The sequence below is a fragment of the Lepidochelys kempii genome, chromosome 18 (genome assembly GCF_965140265.1).
Source record: "Lepidochelys kempii isolate rLepKem1 chromosome 18, rLepKem1.hap2, whole genome shotgun sequence".
Lineage (NCBI taxonomy): Eukaryota > Metazoa > Chordata > Testudines > Cheloniidae > Lepidochelys > Lepidochelys kempii.
Window position 1 is genome coordinate 6,401,534 of NC_133273.1, and position 22,912 is coordinate 6,424,445.

Here is a 22,912-nt window from a genome sequence, read left to right on the forward strand (position 1 = left end):
GCTCCTTGTCCTCTCACTACACCCTCCCGGGAACCCCTGCCCCTAACTGCCCCCCCTCCGCCCCCGGGACTCTACCACCTATCCAACCCTCCCTGATTCCTGTCCCCTGACTGCCCTGACCCCTATCCACACCCCCGCCCCCGACAGGCCCCCTGGGACTCCCACACCTATCCAACCACCCCCTGCTCCTTGTCCCCTAGCCGCCCCCCCCCCAAACCTCCGCCCCATCCAACCGCCTCCTACTCCCTGTCCCCTGACTGCATTCTGTACAGCTGAGGTTATGGGGCAAGTGATGCTGTTTGTTCACAATTTCAGCCTGTGCACGTCTGTGGAAGCTCTCTCCGTAGAAGTCCAGTCTGTCATTTCGACTGTCAGGAGGAGTCCACGCAGAATTCTTTTTCTTGTAGTGTTGGTAGGAGGGTCCCTGTGGGTCAGTGCGCTGTTCAGTGGTGTGTTGAAAATATTCCTTGAGTCGGAGATGGCGGAAGTAGGCTTCCAGATCACCGCAGAACTGTATCATGTGCGTGGGGTGGTGGGGCAGAAAAAGAGTCCCCGAGATAGGACAGACTCTTCTGCCAGGCTAAATGTGTGGTCGGATAGATTAACAATATTGTTCGGTGAGTTAAGGGTACCACTGCTGTAGCCCCCTGTAGCATGTAGGACTTTAGATAGTTTACTGTCCTTTTTCCTCTGTAGAGAAGTAAAGTGTGCATTGTAAATGGCTTGTCTTGTTTTTGTAAAGTCCAGGCACATGGAAGTTTGTGTGGAAGGTTGGTTTTGTATGAGAGTCTCCAGTTTTGAGAGGTTTCAGAGTAGCAGCCGTGTTAGTCTGTATCCACAAAAAGAAAAGGAGTATTTGTGGCACCTTAGAGACTAACCAATTTATTTGAGCATAAGCTCTCGTGAGCTACAGCTCACTTCATGCTCATTCTTGATCCTTAAATGAGATACGAGACTCTAGCCTCTGCCCACCTCCGGTGGCTGCACAGCAGGAAGCAAGAAGACCCCATGATTTTATCACAAGTCTTGCAGACCCCCACCTTCTGCACTCAAAGTGGGGAATGAGCCTTGACACAAGCTCTGAAGGCAGTTCTGCTGCCAGCAGCAGTGCAGAAGTAAGGGTGGCAATACTGCAACCCCCCTTCAATTACCTTCTGACCCCTGCACAACCTCCTTTTGAGTCAGAACCCAAAGAGTTCCAACACCGTGAAATTTCTCATTTAAATATCTGAAATCATGACATTTATTATTTTTTAAATCCTATGACTTTGACCAAAATGGACCATGAATTTCATAGGGCCCTACTCATCATGTGAACACACAGCCTTGCTTTGCTGCAAACACACAGCCTTGCTTTGCATGGCATTCTTGGGGGTATCCCAGTGTCCTTTGCTTCACCACTAAGCAGGGTGCAGTCCGGGGTTATTTTTGCTGGGAATTTTTCTAAAAAATCCCATATTTCCACGGTCTCTGCCCCATGCCTCCTTTCTGGGTGGGTTCGTGCCATTTTCAAATTGCTGTCTGCCAGCCTGGCCCCAACAGTGCACACCCCACTACGGTGACAAGCTAGAAGATGCAGCAGCTCCTTAGGTATTACAGCCACCTAAGCCAGACAAATTCGGCATTGGACTTTGGCTGTCACACCACTAAGCAGAGGATGCGGGAGCAGCGGAATATTCTTCAGCAGCAGCAGCTTGTCTAGAAGTAGGAGAATGCTCTGAAGCCATGGCGGCAGGGCAAGAGGGAAGGGAACAATGCCAAGCTGTACCGAGGTATAGCCAGGGCAGGGTTGGCAGTGGCGAGCGGCAGCTCAGGATAGCCCTGATGAATACGTACATATCCACAGAGTTCAGGCCGGTTGGTATTGGCACCCTGCCCATTCTGCCACTCACTGCTGCTGTTGACCATGCTCCTGCATCTACTCTCCTGTTATGACTATGCTAGCTGGATGAGAGCTAGCGCGGTGTGTCTACGCAAGCTGGGAATCACACCCCAGCTCTGAGTGTAGACGTAGCCCGAGGCTGGTGAGCTGCAGGGGACAGTTAGAGCTGGTCAGGGATGTTTTGATAGAATGGTTTTCACTGGACATGCCAATTTGTCAAAATCGACTCTTCCGGCAGGGACATTTTAGTTTTAATGAATTTTGCCATTCAAAAAATATTTTAAAGAAGCACTTGGAAAATGTCCTGCTTTGACATTTCCAGGATTAGATCTTTTGATTTTTTTTCAGTTCAAAACAACGTTTTTGTTTTAAAAATATCTAAAAATAGAAAAGTCAAAAATGCAATAAAATTTTTCAATTTACCCGATGGTTTTTCCCTCAAAAAATATCAAGATTTTGGCTATTATCCCAATTTGTGATGGGGAAAAATTGCAATCTCATGAAAGTTTTCATGGAGCAGGCAACCTGTTCCCTACCAGCTCTGGGTGACTGTGAAAGCAGAGTTACTGTGGGTGGGTCTGCTCCATCTCCTTTGGGAATGAACAGGCAGAGGAAGGCCTCTTTCTAGCACCAGGGGTGGTGAGTTATATGGGCCCGTGGTGCCCGTACTCCAGCAAATTCAGGGCCCAGGGGCCCGACTCCACCAATGTTTGGGGCTGGGTCTCCCCCAGCACCCACTGCAGGGGAGACAAGGGGGCTTCCTGGACCTGAGAGGGGCCCGGCCCCTAGGATCACGTGCAGTGAGGTTGCGGGTGAGTGTGCTGCTGGGGGGTCAAGGGGGGCCCCTCCCCCGGAGATGGGGGGGGACTGTGGAGGGGAGAGGGCTGGGAGGATTGTGGAGTCCTCTACTCTGGCCCCAGCCCCCGGGCAGCCTGCCTGCGCCCCAAACTCCTCATCCCCAGCCCTGCCCCACCACAGAGCCCGCACCCCCAGCCAGAGCCCTCATCCCACCATACCCCCCCACACATTGTGCAATATAGGGGAACAGTACTGTTTCCAGTCCATTTTTACATTCTTTTAATATATATATATATATATTTGCTTACAAGGCAGGTGTGTGTGTGGCGGGGGGAGACTTGGGCACCACCAAAATTATACAAACCTGTCGCCCCATCTGGCACTGGTGCAGGCCTTTCATCTGGGAACAGTAGGGTTCTGAATTCATTTCAGTTGGATCCCACAGGTGGAGACCACTGGCAAGTGCAGGCCATGGCTCCATGGTGAGGCCTGCTGTGTCCAACGGAGGCCAGTGCTCCTGGCAAACACATCCACGATTGCCAGTGCCAGAGATGGAGGGGCTGTGTGGCTGCCTGCAGAAGAACTGCTGCAGAGAACAGCACCTCCTATTAATTTACTGAGACCCGTTGGCCTTCCAGAGATGCGTAGGCTAAGATGAATGAACAAAGCAGCACCTGGGAGTCACCGGCGATCAATGTAATCACTGGGAGATGGAGATGGAAAGCACAGGGGGTGTGTGACTGTCTCAGTCTGGCCTTTCTGGGAACAGTGAAATTGCACAAGTTTCTGACGATACGCAGACCCCTCAGCATGCTCCGCAGTGGCTGTTTACGGCCATTCAGCCTATTTGCCTATCATTCACTGCATTTGCCAGGCAGATGGAAAGAAGCCTGCTCCCTGTTCACTTTCATGCTCTTCTCTACTGGTCCCTTAGGGGTGTTGGGGTGAGGGGATCGCATCCTGTTGGCCGTGCTCCCTTCAGGTGTGGTGCTCACACAGCTCTGCACGCTCACAGGGCAGGAAAGCCTCTGCCTGGACTTCATGTTCCCATGACTGATGCACTTATATGCCTGCTGCAATTGAAGCTGTGAAAGATCCCATGGGTGAGGAGAACATGCAGCAGCCTCCTGGACATGGCCTGTGGGGAGCTGCTAAAGAGGAGCATGGGTCTGTGCCACCTCTAGCCGCACTTCCGAGTGCGCATGTGTGTGTGTAAGAAAGAGAGAAAGCCCAGTGCTTGAGTAGGGACAGGAATAACAGGACACTTTCTAAGGGACTTTGCTGGAGACAACAGGTGGATTACCAGAGCCATGTCTTCCATTAAGCAATAAGAGCCATTAAACTCCTTGTTGCCATGGGACTGCAATTTCCAGAGGCGATACCCATTATCAGGGAACTAGCTGCCAGCAGGCAGTTAACAAGGGAGCTTGGAAATGGCCTAGTAAAAATCTAGGCCCCCTGCAGACTTCTGAGGCTTGTGTGAAATAGAACAGGGACCCCTGAGCTACATACAGCTGCAATCTATACAGATGCTGGGCAGCTGAAAGCACATCTACCACTACCCCAAATAAGGGAATCGCCTTTCAGACCTACCACAAGAGGCTTATTTTGGACCAGCGATGGCTTTAGCAGGGCTTCCTGGGTGCAGCTGCACCCTCAGAAACCCCTCCTGTCCTGCAGGGATGGCCTGGCGCCCTGGTTAGAGCATTGTGACCTGGCTGCGTCGACCGCTCACAGCAGCACCCTTAATTCTGGCACTTCAACCCACGTCCCCGCTTGCTGTCGTGTGGAGGGGACCTGATGCAGCACCCCACCCCCACTCCAAGGCCTCCTAGCTGCACTGGGCTGGGATTACGGATGTGGTGCCCAGCGGAGAGTGGTGCTGCAGGCAGTTGGTGCCCCCTGGGCAGAGTGAAGAGGAGGCAGTGGAGGAGAAGTGCACCCACTGAATCAGGTCTCAGAGGAGCAGCCGTGTCAGTCTGTATCCGCAAACAGAAAAGGAGGACTTGTGGCACCTTAGAGACTAACCAATTTATTTGAGCATAAGCTTTCGTGGGCTAAAACCCACTTCATCAGATGCATGCAGTGGAAAATACAGTAGGAAGATATATATATATATATATATACACAGAGAGAACAGAAGGCTCTTTCTGCCACTGTTCTGGACACTAATAAATAACCCATTCCCCACCAAGCCCCTCCCAGGCCATAAAGAGCTCCTCTTCCTCCTCCTCCTCCTCCCACACGTGGGGCACCAGGACTTGTTCACACCTTTACTGGCACTAATGGCCCACACAAACCCTGACGGAGAGCTCTGGGCTGGGCCCAAATGGCAGGAGCTGGACGGACATGCCCAAACCCAGGCTTTGGCTCCTGTGTCCATCTCCACAATAGTGCTGAGTAAACCCAAAGAAACATCTCCCCAGTCACCTGCTGCATCTCCCCCAAACAATACACTAATCATGGCAAGCACCTCCCAGCACTCCACAATCCACAGGACACTCTCCATGCTAGACTTGCTTTCACCTGTCCACCCCCATCACCTCTGCCAGGAAACTCTTCTGCAGCTCCATGTTGGAGACGGAACTGAGAAAAGAGAGTCCTTGCACAGCAGCAGTGAGGGGCCTTCAGGCAGACTGTCACCCTGGCCCCGCTCAAGTGGCGTTGGTTTTGTTAGCACAATCCATAGTCTCCCTAAAGATGGCATTTGCTATTCTCCAGCCCATACTCCCTGAGGGGAGGTGACTGGGGTGCAGGGTTGCTCTGTTAGGGGCAAGGAGGCCGTGGCACAGTAGAGCAGCTGGCGTTGCAGAAATGGGCTCTGAGCAGAGGAAAATCCCCCCTGCTCCCTTTACCTGTCCAATCCTGCCTGGCTGTCAAATCTTCTGACATTGAGCATTTATTTTTGCACAGATGTGTGGTGGAGTCCTCCTGAAAGCTGCAATAGTGTCCAAAGAGTCCATCAAATCCTTCAGGACAGTCATTCCCTAGGATAATGGGAACTCCAATCATGGCATCTTCCAGACGCTCATAACCAGCCTGGGCAAAGAAAATGCACTTCTGAGGCAATACTTGCCCTAAACACTGGATATCTGCCGCCAAACATTCAATTACAGGAGTATCTAATCTGTTAGCTGCTATCAACTTTATCCAGTGGGCATCCCCTATAGCATAAGGTCTTTCAAAGTTCTTATAAAAGTAACTTGCCTTCATGGTGGTGACTTCAGACCTTATGTCATGTAAAGACCATGCCTTTACCCCTCCAATCGCCACTTCCACGATGGGGCTGGCTCCAAAAGCTCTGGCTTTCTTTTCCTCTATCCGTGGACTGTCCAGAGTTCTAGCCATCTGTAAACCCACCCTAGGTGAAGTAGTGAGTGTCTCATCCCCTTTTTGAGAGTCTCTTCTGCCCTCACTTGAATTTCGAACTTCAAATCTCTCCCTATCAGGAGAGGAAATTCTTCCTTGATCCTTTCAGTTACGTGGGGATTCTCTCCAGATGTGATCGGACTCGTGGCGTCCACATCAAACCGGGTTGTCCTAGTTATCTCTTAATGGAGATGTCCTGAAATTTTCTGCCCCTCAGAATGCATTGTTTGCTTTTGGTTGATGCACTATTTTAAATAGCTCTTCTTGTTGATCACGAAGTCTTTGTCCTGCTTTGGTCAAACTCTCCAAGACAGTGCTTGTATTGTCCATATCTGCCAGGATGGCTTGGATAACACCTTCCTTTTTTTCTCTATAACTATTTTATTTCCAGCTCCTTCAATATTCTTTTCATCCTCCTCAGCCCCTCAAAGGCTCCCCTCATCAGGTCAGGAAAAGTCAATGTAGGCTGCTCCTTGAATCTCCTCTTCATTTCATGTCTTAAATCATCATCCCTCAGTCCTATCACTTCAGGATGGCATCCGGGTCCGTCATTCCCCATACATGTTAATCAGCAACTTGAAAATGTTTTCTGTACTCTCCTCTCTGGAAGGAATGGCCCTATGCATTGCCCCATTGGCAGCAGGCCCAGGATAGTTGAGGAAGGGCATTCAGCTCCTCTGTTTTCATTACTGGAGGGCAGCAAGCCTGGAGCCCCTTGGATTCTGAAGTGTATGAAGGGAGTGTCATCTGTGGGTCAGTCTACATTATGGGGTGGGGGTGTGAGTCCTCTGCTTATGTACATTGAGTTAGTGGGAGTATAGATATCAGTGTAGCTGTGGTCGCATGGGTAGCAGCAGCAGAGTACATACCCACCAGTTTCAGGCTGAGTCGAGAATCACACCCCTAGCTCGTAATGTGGACATGGCCTCAGAGTGAGCACAAGGGATGGGGAATCAGGACTCCTGGGTTCAGGTGCTGGCTCTGCTACTGATTCTGCATGTGGCCTCTGGCAGGTCACTTCCCGCCCCTCTGCCCCACCACCAGGGGTATCTATAAAGAGCTTCCCAAGGGTGGACTCTGGGGAATAATGAACATTTCATTCCTGTGGCATGTTAAAACCAGCCGCTCCTGCAACTCCCACTGTGCCCTGTTGTGCTTGTTGCACCCCAGGAGAATAGCAATGCCACTCTCTTTTCTGGCAGCTTCCCTGGACAGATGTTCCATCCTCTGCGCAAGGGTGAGGCAGAGGGAATAATCTGCGCTGAGAGGCTGCCTGCTGGGATTAGTGCTCCAGCCACTCTTAACAACATCTGTGGCAGCAGGAAAGCCCCAAATTCATCAGCACTGGAACCTGGAGAACAACAGCAGCGAGGCTGGTAAGAGCTTTCCAAGGTTCTTTTACCCACCGCGGAAATCACTGCTAATGGGAAGCAAGGACGGGAGAGGAGGGAGGCTTTGGTGGCTTGAGGGACAGTGATACTATGGTCCCTTGTGCGCTTGGAGTCTGTGACACCGGCCCTGGGCACTGCTCCCAGCCCTGAGAGCACCACAGATCAATGCCTCCATCTTGGCTTCTCTAATCATAGGTAGCTGAGATGAGCTCATGTCTCTTCAGTTTCAGTAAGTGTCCAGCAGAGAGAGGCCAGGGAAGGGGAGGGGTTTAACCACCCCCGCAGGGCCTGGGCGGGATGAAGGATCATGTCACACCTCGACCCGACCCGTGGGGAAGCTTCAGCCTTGAAGAACTCTGTGCTCTAATTCTCTAGGGGAGCTGGGGGAGAAGAGAGGGGGAACTGCTGCCAGCCAGATGACTTGGGGGCAGGGTCCTGGCAGCAGGAGGGAAAGGGGCCTGGGCAATTTGAAAAGGACACCGTATTGCTAGCTAGTTCCTTTAGGTCAGTGGTTCTCAGCCAGGGGTACACATACCACTGGGGGTACCCAGAGGTCTTCCAGGGGGACATCAACTCATCTAGAGATTTGCCTAGTTTTACAACAGGTTACATAAAAAGCACTAGCGAAGTCAGTGCAAACTAAACTTTCATACAGACAATGACTGTATGACAACCATCCTTAGAGGTTTGTAAGGCCTGGCTTGACAAAGCCCTGGCTGGGATGATTTAGCTGGTGTTGGTCCTGCTTTAAGCAGGGGATTGGACTAGATCGGGGCGGGCAAACTTTTTGGCCTGAGGGCCACATCGGGTTTCCAGAATTGTATAGAGGGCTGGTTAGGCAAGGCTGTGCCTCCCCAAACAGCCAGGCGTGGTCCGGCCCCAACCCCCTATCCGACCCCCCCGGCTTCTCACCCCCTGATCCCCGCCCAGGACTCCTACCCAATCCAACCCCTCCCCCGCGTTCCCTGTCCCCTGATGGCCCCCCCGGGACTCCTGCCCCATCCACCACTCCCTGTCCCCTGACCGCCCCCACACCCCCCACTCCTGACTTCCCCCTGCTGCCCCATCCAACCCCTCCTCTCATTCCTGACTGCCCCCTTGGGACCCCTGCCCCCATTCAACCCCCCTGTTCCCCACCCTCTGACCGCCCCAACCCCTATCGACACTCCCGCCCCCTGACCACTCCCCTGAACTCCCCTGCCCTCTATCCAACCCCCCCTCCTCCGCTCCCTGTCCCCTTACCGCACTGTCTGAAGCACCGGTGGCGGGCAGCGCCCAGCGCCCAGACAGAGCCAGCCACGCACCGCGCAGCACAGGGCACCGGGTCAGGCCGGGCTCTGCAGCTACGTGGCCCCAGGAGCTCGCAGCCCCCCCGCCCAGAGCATTGTGCCGGCGGAGCAGTGAGCTGAGATGCGGGGGCCAGGGGGGGAGGGGCCAGGGGCGAGCCTCCCCGGCCAGGAGCTCAGGGGCCGGGCAGGAGGGTCCCGCCAGCCAGATGTGGCCTGCGGATTATAGTTTGCCCACCTCTGGACTAGATGACCTCCTGAGGTCTCTCCCAACCCTAATGTTCTATGATTCTATCCTACTCTATATACTATACACTGAATTGTAAATACAATATTAATATTTCAGTTCATTTGAGAAAAGAAGCAATTTTTCAGTAACAGTGTGCTGTTACACTTTTGTCTGATTTTGTAAGCAAGTAGTTTTTAAGTGAAGTGAAACTTGGGGGTACACCAGACAAATCAGACTCCTGAAAGGGGTACAGAAGTCTGGAAAGGTTGAAAGTCACTGCCTTAGGGGTGGGCTGGTATTACGCAAAACCAGAGAGAAGCAGAGGGTGTGAAGCTGCCACCTGTTCTCGCACTCTCTGAGCTTATTTTCTGGAGCAATCCCCTCTTTCCTGCTTCATCCCCTAGTGCTGGGCTCTCCTGCCTCATTCTAATAGGCAGCCCTGCCCTCACTTTCCATATGCTGGCATCTGAGTTCCCTCTACCCCTTGCTCAGACTTGCCCTGCGGTCCCTTTTTTCCCCTGTTCTAACCCTTTGTTCCCTGCTCCTAGGAGTTTCCAGCCCTGGACTTGCAAAAGCCCCCCAGCGCTGGTGATGAGAAGCGACTCCTAATCAGCCATGGAAGGGTTACAGAAACGGGTAAGGCCCAACCTTCCCAACATCCACAGCCGCTTCACTGCTCCCATTCCCTTGGCTGTTGATTGTCAGCATCAGAGCCCAGGCCAATGGAAAGGAAATAGTCTGACATTGTTGTATCCAAATAAAGTATGTAGCTCACCAACAAATGGCTGGGCCTGATTCTCCTCTTGCTTACAGCACTATAACTCCATTGACTCTAATGGGATTATTCCTCATTAGCTTTGGTGGACGTGAGAGCAGGATCTGCCCCCTGTGTTCCCTGTCTCTGCCCATCTGGGCTTCGTCCTCCTGTGTTTTGTAAATTATTAGCCTGGCGATTCCCCACCAAATGTACTGGGGCTGAGTGAGTGAGCTACGTGTCACAGACATGAAGATGCTGTCCATCACAAGGGTTAATCGCCTCCCTGCACAAATGCCAAGAGGAGATGAAGATGCTATAAATAGTTCACAAAGCCCAGCTGGTTTCAGCCCCAATTCACACACATGGCAGAGAAGCATTAGACAGAATTAATATTCTATCTCACAGGCACTTTCAACCCTGAGAGAGTGAAAAGCAAATTCCACTCTGGCCCTGTAGCTTTAATGTCCTTGCTGGGGAGGGGCCGGGGGGTGAACGACACTTTCTGGAAGCTCTGATTGGGTTAAATGGACAGAGAAACACAGAGACAAAGGAACAGTCAGCTAGAGAGCAAAGATCACTCCAGGCACTGCCAGAGAGGCCACGCAACTCCTCCCTGGGACGGGAGGTTGCAGCTTAGAGCATGGCGAGACAGGGTGGCTGGCAGATCTCTGCTCTGCTGTTGCCACACTTAAAATCAGCTAGCCTGGATCGGATACATCCAGCATATTTTGTGCTTCCTGGCAATGGCCCGTGTGTGACTGAGACATCATCTGAGGATGGTACAGACGGGAGCTGTGAATCATGTTGGGCCTTAATAACTTGTGATAAGGTCTGTCACCAGCTAAGTGACACACAGAAGTGTGAGTATTAATTCACTGGAAGGGACACAGGGAAATATTACACTGCGTGGTATAAGAGAAGGGTTTAATAGGGGGCGACTTATCTGAACCTCTCCCCAAACTTTGGGGGCTCAGAGAAAATGGGACATGGATCAAATCACCCTGCAGATCTCCTCTCCCACTTGGGACAGGAATTGTATGGAATCTCTGTTGCTGAATAAGAAGAGACAGGTAGAAGAGTGTATTTCCCCACAGACTGGGTTGGGAGTTATTTGTGGGTAATTCATTTCCTGTAAATCCCATGGAGAATGAATAGCTCTGTGCAGTCAGTCAGATTTAAGCGCTCAGCACCCCAGTGAATGGCGAGAGATGTCCCATTTGTGTTACTATGTAAGTGCCATTTGTCTCTGGGTTTGGAGAGCAGGACATAGTCGCTGGTGCTGCAGTGGGACTGGTGTGTGAAGAGATGGGACTGGAGGTGCAGGGCACTTGCTGCCAGGGGAGGTGAACGAAGGTGGCATCAGGTGAGAAAGGTTTGGGCGCCCTTCCCTTTTGGATCAATGTCTAGTGGGCTGGGAAAGTCCGAAGTGCACGAAGTGAGCAGATTGGGGATTACCTCCTCCCCCAGAGATTAAACCAAGAAAATCCCATTTCACTCTGACGTCAGGGCCCTGGGAGTCACCGGCAGCAACGGGGTGGGGGAAGAAGCTAGGAGGAGACAGTCTGGGCAGGAGGCATCAGTGAAAAGGCAGTTTTACCATGTGGGAGCTAAAAATGAAAAGTGAGGGCCCTGGTCTGCACTCTCAGCTCCTACAGCAGGAACATGGCATCTCCTTGCAGCTCTAAGGAGCAGCTCTCCAGAGTGGACTAACAGATGGGTAAGAGTGAGCTTTGTCACTCAGGACTGGGGCCGGGGGCAGTGTGACCCTAGCAATAGACCTGGCTGATAATAGCTTAGGGTCTGATCAATTCCTTCCACCTATGTGAGCCTTTGCTCTTGTCAGCTAGGGCACAGTATGTTTCAGTGTAGCTTGGGGCTTCATTGTCTCTCTCTGAGCTGAGCAATGTAGCCCTGGCTTCTCTTTTCTCCTTCTCCTGTATCTATTTATCCTCTTTCCATCACCGTCTTCTCTTGCTCTTTCAGACCAGGCCATCTGGACTGGATGGCCTTTGTCCTTCCTCTGTATGTCATTCTCCCTCCTCACCCCTTCCTGCCCCCCTCTTACCCTCTCCCCCCTCCCCCGCCCCCCGCTGCCTCCATCAGACAGATGACCTGACATCACCCTTCCTGGTGCATGCTGGTTCCCCCTGCCCACCTTCCTGTGGGAAACTAGGTCTGTGACAGATCCAGGATGGGGTCCTTTTCTGGTACATGCTGCTTTCCTTAGTGTTGATGGGTGTTCCCTGGCAGGTGAGAGCTGTCCTTGCTCAGGCAGCTGGAGCGTGGAGAATGCAAGTGTTCTGGCTGTCAGCTCTTTGGTCCATCCAGCATGCAGCAGGATGGGTGATGTCAGGACACATGGCTGATAGAGGCAGCAAGAAGGGACAAGAGCTGTTACCTTCCCACTTAGGGATGGAAGAACCCAGAGTACTATGCAACTTCAAAACCTGCTGTGGAAATGTTTGAAATAGACCAAAAGGTTTCACAAAATATTTGTAACAAACATCTGTTCATATTCAGAAAGTGCCCGTAAGCTTAGGAGGGGGGAAAGGGGCTAAGTGCTGATGGGATCTGGGTTCCCCTTCAGGATCCTCAGTCACATGGGCCAGAGCGTGAGAAAGATACCTACAAGTCTGACCGTGGCTTTCTTAGTTCCCTTGTTACATGAGAAAGAGCCCATGCACCAATGGGTTTGGGAGAAATCCTGAATCGGCCATCCTAGATTCCAGTTCTGGAGAGGAGACCAGGCTACAGTATAGTCCCCGGGGACTGGCTCAGTCTAACCTGATTAAAGATAAGTGAGATGCAGACAATTTAATGCAACTTTTTGTGTGTGTGCATCTTGCATGCAAATGACATCGCACACGACATGACTCAGACTGAAGGTGTGGTGGGGATGCTGGGAATGAGCCATGATTATTCTGTACCGAACAGGCCATGATTTAATAGCATGAGCTCGCATACTGAAACCCAAACCAGTTTTTAAGCAACTTCCAGCACCAGCTGCATCAATGGTGGCATAGATTATTCACAGAATTTTGTGGCATTTCAGGGGACACGTTATAAGCTGTCTATTAATGCTACAGTGATTGCACCAGGAACTCATGTCCTTGTCTGTAGATCATGTACATACCTAATTTATAAGCATGGGAGGCAGTTCCTCTCTCTCTGTGTCCTATAAACAGTACCACTGAAACCCCCATGTCTCTTCTTTGCAGCAAGCCTCCAGAGGGCGGAGTCTCCTTAGGCTCTTGATGATGGAAGTGAAGTGGATCCACGTGGCACTAATCTTCTTTTCCCTGCTCTCTGTGACCATGATGGGCTGCTTCCTGTGGCAGTACAGCCTCCCCAAGGAGGAGCCTGGTGAGTATCCAGCAATCAGCCTGCACACAGTGGGTCTCAGAACCCAGAGCCCAATGCCATTGAAATCAAGAGGTGGTTGTTTGAATAAACTCTGCAGGGTTGAGCACTACAGATAGTTGGTTGGACACTTCAGGGGAAGTAGTAGATACGGCTCTCCCTCCTGCCCTGTGCACTCAGAGCCTCTCTTTCATTACACACAACCTAATTATTTGCCCAGTGGGTTCAGTGAGATGGAAGGGTCTAACAGGTGTGAATGAGATTCCAAATAAAAAACAAAGAAAACCTGCCAGTGATGATAAGAAAGGGTTGCCTCAGGAAGTCAGGGTCTACACTCAGAAGCAAAGTCAGGGGTGGTGAGTAAGGTGGGGCATGATAAGCCCTCCTAAGCCTAGCTGGATTCCCTTATACCTGCTAAAACCACGCTGGAGTAATTTACATCCTAAGGAGGGAGTCAGAAGGTGCATGTTAAAGCTGTGGGTGGCTACTTTAATGTACACCTGCGTACCCCCTCTTGCTAGCAGTGTTACCTGCTACTCTTCTCTCCTGGCCCCTTGCCATATGGGTCATGCCAGCTTAGACCCCATAGATTCATTTCGACTTCCTCACACTCAGTTATTGCAAACTCAGTGGGACAGATTCAGAGGCAGCATGTGCAGGGATGTAATCCATACACTGGTAAGTGGATGTAAGGCTAAGAGAGCCCAGAGAGTTACAGAGACACTTTGAAGGGGTCAGAAGAAGACATTACACCAACATAGACTCCTTCTAAACTCACTTGGACTCACCTCTGAGTCTGGATCTCACTTTCTTCTTATGGGGCTGCACTGGTCAGAATCTGCCTGGGGTTTCACGGTCATTGGTCCACAATGGTCTCAGCTCGAAAGTTCTGCAGTGATATTTCTCCTCTGCTACACAGCACCACAACATGGCACATACCCACCCCAAAGGGGTAAAAGAAGGGGAAATCACAGGCATTTTCTTTATAATGTGTAGAGCTGGGGAGCTGTGCTTCAGAAGCTCACTGGAATCTGATGGGCAAATATTGGCCCCAGGTAGGAGAGTTCCCATTTTCCTTAGGAAATAAGAGTTCTTCATTTGCACCAAAAATTTAAAATGAGGAAGAAAATTGTTGGGCCCCTGATTTCTCCCTGGCATGGCAGATGGTCAGCTGTTTCTGTGGGTGGCCCCATGTGTCCAATGTGTTCTGGTTTGGAGCTGGTTTGTTTCCTTAGGTGTCCAGGTCACTTTCAGGCAGTATTCACAATATTTACTGGAAAAGCTTATTTCCATTTGCTGCTTCTTTCCCTCCCTGTGGAGTCACAGTGCCCAATTGATGCTCATGGGGAGACTTTGGGACACAACTTGGTCCTACTGAACTCAACAGCAAAACTCCTACTAACTTCAGGAGGACCAGGATTGAGCCCTGTGTCAACTATGCTCTCTCTGCCAGCCCGCTGTCACTAGTACACTCAGTCAAGGATTTCCCTCGTGTACTCAGTACCTCGCTGGGGTAGATTTGAAAGTGCACCAAAAACATGTCGTGCTGAAATTCTGTGTGAGTTGTAGGTCTGTCAGCCCCTCCTTTGCTTTACACAAGGCCTCTTCAGGCTCTGTAAGGTTGGTGGCCTCATCCGCACTTCTTCATTCTGTGTAATCTTCTATGTAAAACATGTCAGCAAACCCATCTGCTCAACCAGCCTCCTCTCTGGAACTGTTTCCAGGCCCATCTGCAATGGAGGTGAGATCAGAAGCTATTCAGATGTGTCCCCGCTATCCAGAACCTGTACCACTGGACCACCCAATCCCAATCCTGAAGGATGCGCTGGAGAAGGTCTGTGGGAATGGCATGGATGGGGGTGTATATGTCTTAACCTCAGTGACCTGTAGGTGTAGGGAAGAGAGTCTAGGAATGTAGGAAGGAAGAGATCTGGGTTCTTCAGTCTCCTTCAGTCTCCAGGGTCATATTAGGACAGGTGACTGTCTCAAGTGTATCCAGGACCAGCTGAACTCTAAGCCCTCCAATAGTCTTGGTTATCCTCTGGATAACACAGTAACAACAACATCCAGTTTGAGGAGCACAACTCCACACTTCCCTTCCTGTGGCCTGACTCCTTCACAGGAAAATTTGAGTGTCTCTCTGTGACTTCAGTGGGAAGCACTTGTATGTGTGGAAAGGTGAGCAGGGCTCTGGGAAAGAAGAGACAAACTACCAGAAGCTTCTGGAGATTAGTGTGCCCCTCTGATGTAATTCTTATTCCTAATTACATGGATATATAAACAGAGGAGTTAAACAGTTAAACAGAGGAGTTACACTTCATGTTCTTAAAATCACCATCTAGCAGGTGTGTTTCCAGTGGGGTCCTGCATGGATCGATTCTTGGCCCTACACTATTTAACATTTTTATCAGTTAGCTGGAAGAAAACATAATCATCATTGATAAAGTGTGCAGATGATACAAAAATTGAGGGGAGTGGTAAATAATAAAGAGGACAGATTACTGATTCAGAGTGATCCAGATCTCTTGGTAAACTGGTTGCAAACAAACTATGTGCAAGTTAATATGGGTGAATATAAATGTATGCATCTAGGGACAAAGAATGCAGGCCATACTTATAGGATGGGGGACTCTATCCTGGGAAGAACTGAGAGTTTATATTCACTAAGAGATGGGGTTTAGGAAAACATTCCCCCAATGGGATAGATTGTTATAGATTGTCTATAATTGCCCGTTGATGATGGCAGACCAGGTGCCAGCTCATTCCAAGGCCCTAGGCCACACTGAACAGTTACAAATTCATAGCTGGGAAACCAGTCTGGCTTATCTGTGTGTTAGTGTTATCAGACTAGATATTAGATGTTAAGTTGATAAGAATGTGCTTAGTGTTTAGACTTTATAAAATGCCTGCAGGATGCTGTGTGTATTGATCTCACTTACAACCTCCATAGCCCATGGTATAAAGGTATATTGAGTGTTTGCATTGTAAACCTCTGTATTTGTGTAACTCACCAAACAATAAAGAAGCATTAATTAAGGTAAAGTGCTGACCCTGCATACAAGATGGCCTATTGAAGGCAAATGAGGTGATGTGTAGCATCAAAGGACAGAGACCCTGTTGATGGCATTCCTAACTCCCTCCAGGAAGGAGAGATCTACAATTTATCCCATCATTTGGGACCCTTGAATGGAGGGGTTTAAAGTCCCTGACAAGGAAAATCTCTTTCATCCTGTCTGGATTCTGAGAGGCAAAGATTACTAAACATAAGCAAAAGAGATCTCCATGCTGCTGGCATGGGTTAGTCCTGAAAGATATTTTGACTTGACAGATTACTACAATGCTGTCACCTTTTGAATCACAGTCTGAACTCATTTGTGTCTATATGCTTGCTTGCTTGAACCCCTAAATAACTCTCTTATTTCTTTTTCCCAGTTAATACACATTTAGTTAGTTTATTACAGGATTGGCTAAAAGTGTTCTCTTTGATGTAAGATTTAAGATGCAAATTGACCTGGGGTAAGAGACTGGTCTCTTGGGACTGGAAGCAACCTGAATATTTTGTGATTTTTTGTAAGTGACCATTTATAGAATCATAGAATATCAGGGTTGGAAGGGACCTCAGGAGGTCATCTAGTCCAACCCCCTGCTCAAAGCAGGACCAGTGGCCTACTAAATCATCCCAGCCAGGGCTTTGTCAAGCCTGACCTTAAAAAACTTCTAAGGAAGGAGAGGTTTCAGAGTAACAGCCGTGTTAGTCTGTATTCGCAAAAAGAAAAGGAGTACTTGTGGCACCTTAGAGACTAACCAATTTATTTGAGCATGAGCTTTCGTGAGCTACAGCTCACTTCATCGGATGCATACCGTGGAAACTGCAGCAGACTTTATATACACACAGAGATCATGAAACAATACCTCCTCTGTGACGATGTGACTCAGCAGGGAGGGGGGAGTGTTGACCTGGGAATGTGCCCTGGGGATGGGAGACCTGAGAGCCTGTCACCTGAGCCAGGAGGGGGAGGGGGAGGTAACACCTCTGCCCAGGAATGTGGACGGAGACTGCAGCAGGGAACCTGCTGGGTGGGTTTAGTTTTCAGTTTGGGGCTGGGTGGAGGAACACAGGGAACCCCAGGGCTGGGGTCTAAGCTCCCTGCTCCCCCAGAAGGACGTGATTGAGGGGTCCTGGTTGTACCCACAAGCTCTGTTGGGGGCTGTGTTCCTGTTGTCCAATAAACCTTCTGTTTTACTGGCTGGCTGAGAGTCTCAGTGGATCCCAGGAAGAGGGGTGCAGGGCCTGGACTCCCCCACACTCCGTGACATCCTCCCACCCCACTGTCCTGCTGGTAATAGCTTATCTAAAGTGATCATCAAGTTGGGCCATTTCCAGCACAAATCCAGGTTTTCTCACCCTCCACCCCCCCACACAAACTCACTCTCCTGCTGGTAATAGCCCATCCAAAGTGACAACTCTCTACACAATGTGCATGATAATCAAGGTGGGCCATTTCCTGCACAAATCCAGGTTCTCTCACCCCCTCACCCCCCTCCAAAAACTTTGGGAGCTCACATTTGTTACTGGGTTGGTGAAATCTAATTCTAGAACATACCAGCAGTTTGGGATGTCCGCCCTGGTTTTTGACAGTCTGCTCTGAGGTTGGCAGTCTTGGTCATGAGCCACTCCAGACAGCGTGCCAGCCCATTACTGGAATTCTTGCACCTTCTTCTGTAGAATCTAGTATTGGCCAACATCAGAGAAAGGATATTGAACTGGATGGCGTATTGGTCTGACTGCGCATGGCAATTCTTATATTCCCTTGAGCTCTTTATTGGGTTGGACATGGCTACATGGATACCTCTCAGCATTCCTTGCAGAAACTAAATGTAGGGTTGTATTTGGCCAATGGTCTTCCACATTCTGCTCCCTTGGGGTGCTGATGTGCCAATCAAGGCCATATGGGGTTATCATGGGGTAAAAGTCAGGTCTCCAGGGAAGCTGATCTCTCCATTGAAGTTGCACAGATGCCAAGTGTCAGGCATTTCATAGGGTTTTTCACCAGCTCTAGTAATGAGTATGGGGGAGGGGTTTGAGTGAGTGCAGGGGAAAGGGTTTGGGGTGAGCATGGGAGGGGGGTGTGGGCTAAACACTGTCCTGTGTGATGGGTTTGGGAGTGAGCACTGTCCTGTGTGATGGAGGCTTTTATCCATAACGATTCCAAGTCCTTTACAAAGCCATTGTATGCAAGAGTCCATCACTGAGAATCACTTCCCTGAGGAGTGCGGTAGCTTCTAACACTGCTCAAGCATGTGCACAGTGGAGCAGAGAAAATCTGGTCAATCCAATTGATTCTGCAAGTAAAAAAGAGATTCCAGATTGGAATTTGAACAAGACACTGGGACTGATCTGCTTGATGTTGTAAAAGTGCCATGGAATCTTTTAATATCCACAAATGGTCAGGACCTTGGCTTTATGCATCTTCCACCCTAAGATATTAGTGTGAGGACTCACATTTCATAGAATCATAGAACCATAGGGTTAGAAGGGACTGCAAGGCCCATCTAGTCTAACCCCCTGCCAAGTTACAGATTTATTATATCTCAACCATCCAAGACAGATAGCTATCCAGCCTCCTTTTGAAAGCCTCCAGTAAAAGAGCTTCCACGACTTCCTGACTCCCAAGGCAGTCTGTTCCATTGTCGTACTGTTCTGACAGTTAGGAAGTTTTTCTCACAGGTATTGAGTTTTATTTTTCCCAGTGGGTGCTCCACCTCTGTTCTGCCCTGAGGCTCCGCCCCCTCCCCCAAGGGTCTCTGCCCTCCTGTAAGTGCCTCCCACCAGTGTCTGAACAGCTGATTGGCAGCCCCCACCGAACAGTTGCGGCTGGTGCGTGCTGAGCACCCCTTATTTTTTTCTGTGCGGGCTTAAGCCCCAGATCACCCATGGAGTCAGCACCTCTGGTTTTTCCTGAGGTTTTAATTTAAATCTGCCATGCTATATTTTGAATCCATTGCCTCTTTTTATAACAGCCTTTTAAGCATTTGAAGAGCATTAATCATATCCCCCCATAATCTCCTATTTTCCAAAGTAAACAAACCCAGTTCCTATGGTTTGCATTTCATCCCTTTGATCATATTTGTCACTCGCCTCTGGATCTTTTCCACTTTCTCTACATCCTCTCTATATGTTGGTGACCAAAACTGCACACAGTGCTCCATCTGAGGCCTACCCAGCACTGAGCAGAGCAACGCTATTACCTCCCACGACTTGCATGCTATGCCTCTCTTAATGCAACTTAAAACTGCGTTTGCTATTTTTGCAACAGCATTGCATTGCTGACTCATGTTGAGGTTGTGATCCACCTCAACTCCCAGATCATTCTCAGCACTGCTGCTGCCAAGCCAGTTATCCCCTATTTTGTATTTGTGCATTTGGTTTTTCTTCCCTTACATTTATCTTTGTTGAATTTCATTTTGTTGTCTATAGCCCAGTTCTACAATTTATCAAGATCCATCTGAATTTTAGCTCTGCCCTCCAAAGTGTTGGCAACCCCCTCATTTTTTTGTCATCTTCAAATTTGATCAGTGTGCTCTGTATACCTACATTCAGGTCATTAACAAAGATGTTAAACAACACTGGACCCAGAACACCTGCCTGTGGAACCCCATTTGAGACCTCCCTCCAATCTGAAATCATTCCATTAATAGTTACTCTCTGTTTGCAGTTCCTTAATCAATTATATATCGATTTAATGGTCATTCTTCTGAGCCCGCATTTCTCCAGCTGGCTGATTTGAATGTCATGTGGGACTGTGTCAAAAGCCTTGCTGAAGTCCAGGTATATTATGTCCACCGCATTTCCCCCATCCACCAAATCAGTTACCCTGTCAATGAAGCTGATGTGGCATGATTTGTTCTTGGTAAATCCAGGCTGGCTGCTAGTGCTCACCCCTTCGTCCTCCAGGTATTCACAAATTGAATGTTTGAGACATTGCTCTCGTAGCTTCCCAGGTATCAGCGTCAGGCTGACTGGTCTGTAGTTCCTGGCTCCTCCTTTCCCCCTTTTAAAGATGGACACTATGCTAGCCCTTCGCCGGTCTTCTGGGACCTCTCCTGTCATCCATGAGTTTGTAAATATTATTGCCAGTGGCTCCGAGATTTCTTCAGCTAATTCCTTCGGTACCCTTGGATGAATAGCATCAGACCTAGCTCACTTGAATTCATTCAAATTGGTCAGAAGATCTCTGACATGTTCTTTACTTATCCCAGTCTGCATCCCTTCCCCTTTATTGTCTATGGTATGTGAGAAGACTGCACATCTGGGTTTCGTACATTTCCTATTAAGCGCTTTGAGATGTACTGGTGAAAAGTGCTATATAATAACTAGGTATTATTATGGGAATTTTATCTTTGTTTAAATAACAAGGTTTGCAGATACTCAGATGATGGGAACCAGCTAATAATCAGTAAGCAAGGGTACAGAGTAGAGATGTAGAACCGTAGAAAAACATTAAAGAAATGATGGGACAGTCAAAAGCAAAGATTTTGTGAAAAATTCAATTTTCAGAGACGGATCATTGATTAAAAATGCTTTGTTTTAAATATTTGACTTATCTTTGTACAGAGCCATTTGCTCACCAGTAGATAAATGTAATTATCCCTGTTCACTGTGAATGCACTGTTGTATTGATTCATTCCTTTGTCCTACTCTGTGCTTGCCTTCAAACTCCTCACCACTTTCTAATCTTCTCCTAGGTGGACATGCTTCTGCGCCACAAAATCCATAGCCCAAGCCTCCCTGCCATGTCTGCCATTGTTATCTACAATGACACTGTGCTCTGGACAGGCAACTTTGGGAAGAAGAATGGCTCTGACCCCTTTTCAGCGATGCCCAATGAGTACACCATTTACAGGTGGGATTTGCAAGTTAATACAGCAGGAATTGGGTATGATTTAGCTATTGGGTTAGTGGAAAATTACTGTCACTATGCCTCGACAGACAGCAAGTGGGAGGGATGTATGCACTGCATATCAATTCAATTACATAAATACATTCTGAAATCTTAAAAAAACCCTACTTCTTCCAAATGTGGGGCAATAAAAATGGAACAGCCATCACAGATCCTCCCTTTAATGTGTGCCAGGTGCAGTTACAATGCAACTGTCTTGTTTGCAATGTTGTTGTAGGCATGTTGGTCCCAGGACATGAGAGAGACAAGGTAGGTGAGGAAATATCTTTTGTTGGACCAACCTCTGTTGGTGGAAGGGACAACCTTTTGAGAGTCACAGAGCTCTTCCTCAGGTCTGGAAACAGTAATCAGAGTGTCTGAGCTAAATACAGGATGGCACAGATTGTTAAGCATAAGGGTTTCCCACATGCTGTAGGAGACCATCTAAAAGAGCATTTCCTGCTGATGAAGCACTGTCCAAACCAGTGCTTCTCATTGTTAAAACTTTTGTCGTTCGGGGTTTTTTTCCCCCCCACCCCTGAGCAACAAAAGTTTTAACGATGAAAGTGAAGTGTAGACATAGCCTAAAATGAAGAGATTGTGGGGGAAGGTTGGAGCAAACAGCTAATCAACAGAGGGCAGTGGTAGTCCAGCCTAAATTGGAGAAAGTTCTCCAAAAGGCTCCTCTCTGTAGTAAGTCCATGTGAAGGGGAGGCACCACCTGGTTCCTAGTACCTCCAGATTGTGAGGGGTCTCCCCTGCACAACTCTGGGTTTAGCGGGTTTTGTGGGGAGGGGTGCCCCCAGCTGGGTCCCATTTTACCACACCACCCCCAGTGCTGCAGACTCTATAGTTAAGGCTAGACAACAGCTTCTATTATCTTCCCATCTTAAACACGCTCTCAGCTTACTGAAGCATTTACCATTTGGAATGAAACTTTCAAGGCTTGGTTTCTGCATGCAGGTGGATTTAATTTTATTTTTTAAAGTTTGGGCAACGTCAGCTGTTTCTGAGTTCCATCAGAGTGAAAAGAAATATTTTTTCCACTGCAGAAAAACCTAATCACCATTTTCTGTACAGCACTAGAGCAAGTTATCTAATGCTTGAAACTTGGCCTGTGCATAATCCATACTGAGGTGTAATGCTTTTGCTGACTTGGGGTAAAATGGGGTTCATTTAGCAAAGTAATGAGTCCTGTATTTGGGAAATGTATCCTGAGCATGCTCAGTAGATGAAGCCAGTATGGACATACTCCTTCCCCCAGTGAAGTCAATGAAAGGTTAGTTGTTCTCTTAAATGTGCGAGAATATGTCCTAGATGAGACCCTTCGAAAGAGATGCCCTACACATGCGCATGAAGCAGGGTTTCATATCGTCTTTGCTAAATTAAAATATTTATAACTTTAAATCTATTGACCTGATTTTCCTCAAACTTGATTTTTTGGTTGATCTCATTAAAACTTAAAGGTCAAGCTAAGTCTGATGAAAATCCCTGGTAATTTTAAAGTTATGAACATTTAAAATCAGTTTGTTAAAACTTTTGCCTTTGTTTTTTGAGCCATTCAAAGCTGCAGCAATTCAGAGCACCCTGAGACTCTGCAGCACTCCCGTTTTGGATTGAGCTAAACTGAGCTAGGATGGTCCAGAAATCGCTGACTTAAAACAATGATATCGTCAAAATGACTAAATGTGGCTTGTCTTGTCAGTCAGTTTAGTGAAGTTATTCACATTTCAATTAATCACACGTCTTAAAATGGGATGATCTAAACTGAAGTCAGCTTGAACCTATTCTGTCTTGAACCCTGCCCATCCTTGCCTGGCTGCTCAGTCTTACCATGAACCCATCTACCCTTACCCCTCCCTGTTTTTTGCAGTTTAAAATGCATTTCTACTCAGAATGT

At 48.7% G+C, this 22,912-nt stretch overlaps 2 protein-coding genes across 7 annotated transcripts in view; both read left to right on the plus strand.

Annotated features, from left to right (window-relative positions):
• Positions 1-12,991, plus strand: part of EPHB2 (EPH receptor B2) — a 406,427-nt gene extending 393,436 nt beyond the window's left edge. For all 4 annotated transcript variants that reach the window (XM_073316305.1, XM_073316307.1, XM_073316306.1 and 1 more), the window contains exons 16-18: positions 7,252-7,425; positions 9,504-9,591; positions 12,931-12,991. In XM_073316305.1, coding sequence (XP_073172406.1) covers positions 7,252-7,425; positions 9,504-9,564 — 235 coding nt within the window. In that variant the 3' untranslated portion in view covers positions 9,565-9,591; positions 12,931-12,991. The remainder of the gene's footprint in view (positions 1-7,251; positions 7,426-9,503; positions 9,592-12,930) is intronic.
• Positions 9,508-22,912, plus strand: part of LACTBL1 (lactamase beta like 1) — a 28,536-nt gene continuing 15,131 nt past the window's right edge. Inside the window, exons 1-4 of one of the 3 annotated variants that reach the window (XM_073316315.1) lie at positions 9,508-9,591; positions 12,931-13,075; positions 14,797-14,906; positions 20,819-20,976. In XM_073316315.1, the coding sequence (XP_073172416.1) occupies positions 9,571-9,591; positions 12,931-13,075; positions 14,797-14,906; positions 20,819-20,976 (434 nt within the window). In that variant the 5' untranslated portion in view covers positions 9,508-9,570. Of the gene's footprint in view, positions 9,592-10,267; positions 10,573-12,930; positions 13,076-14,796; positions 14,907-20,818; positions 20,977-22,912 lie in introns of those variants that run through there. The other 2 variants (XM_073316317.1, XM_073316316.1) reach the window with 2 other exon arrangements.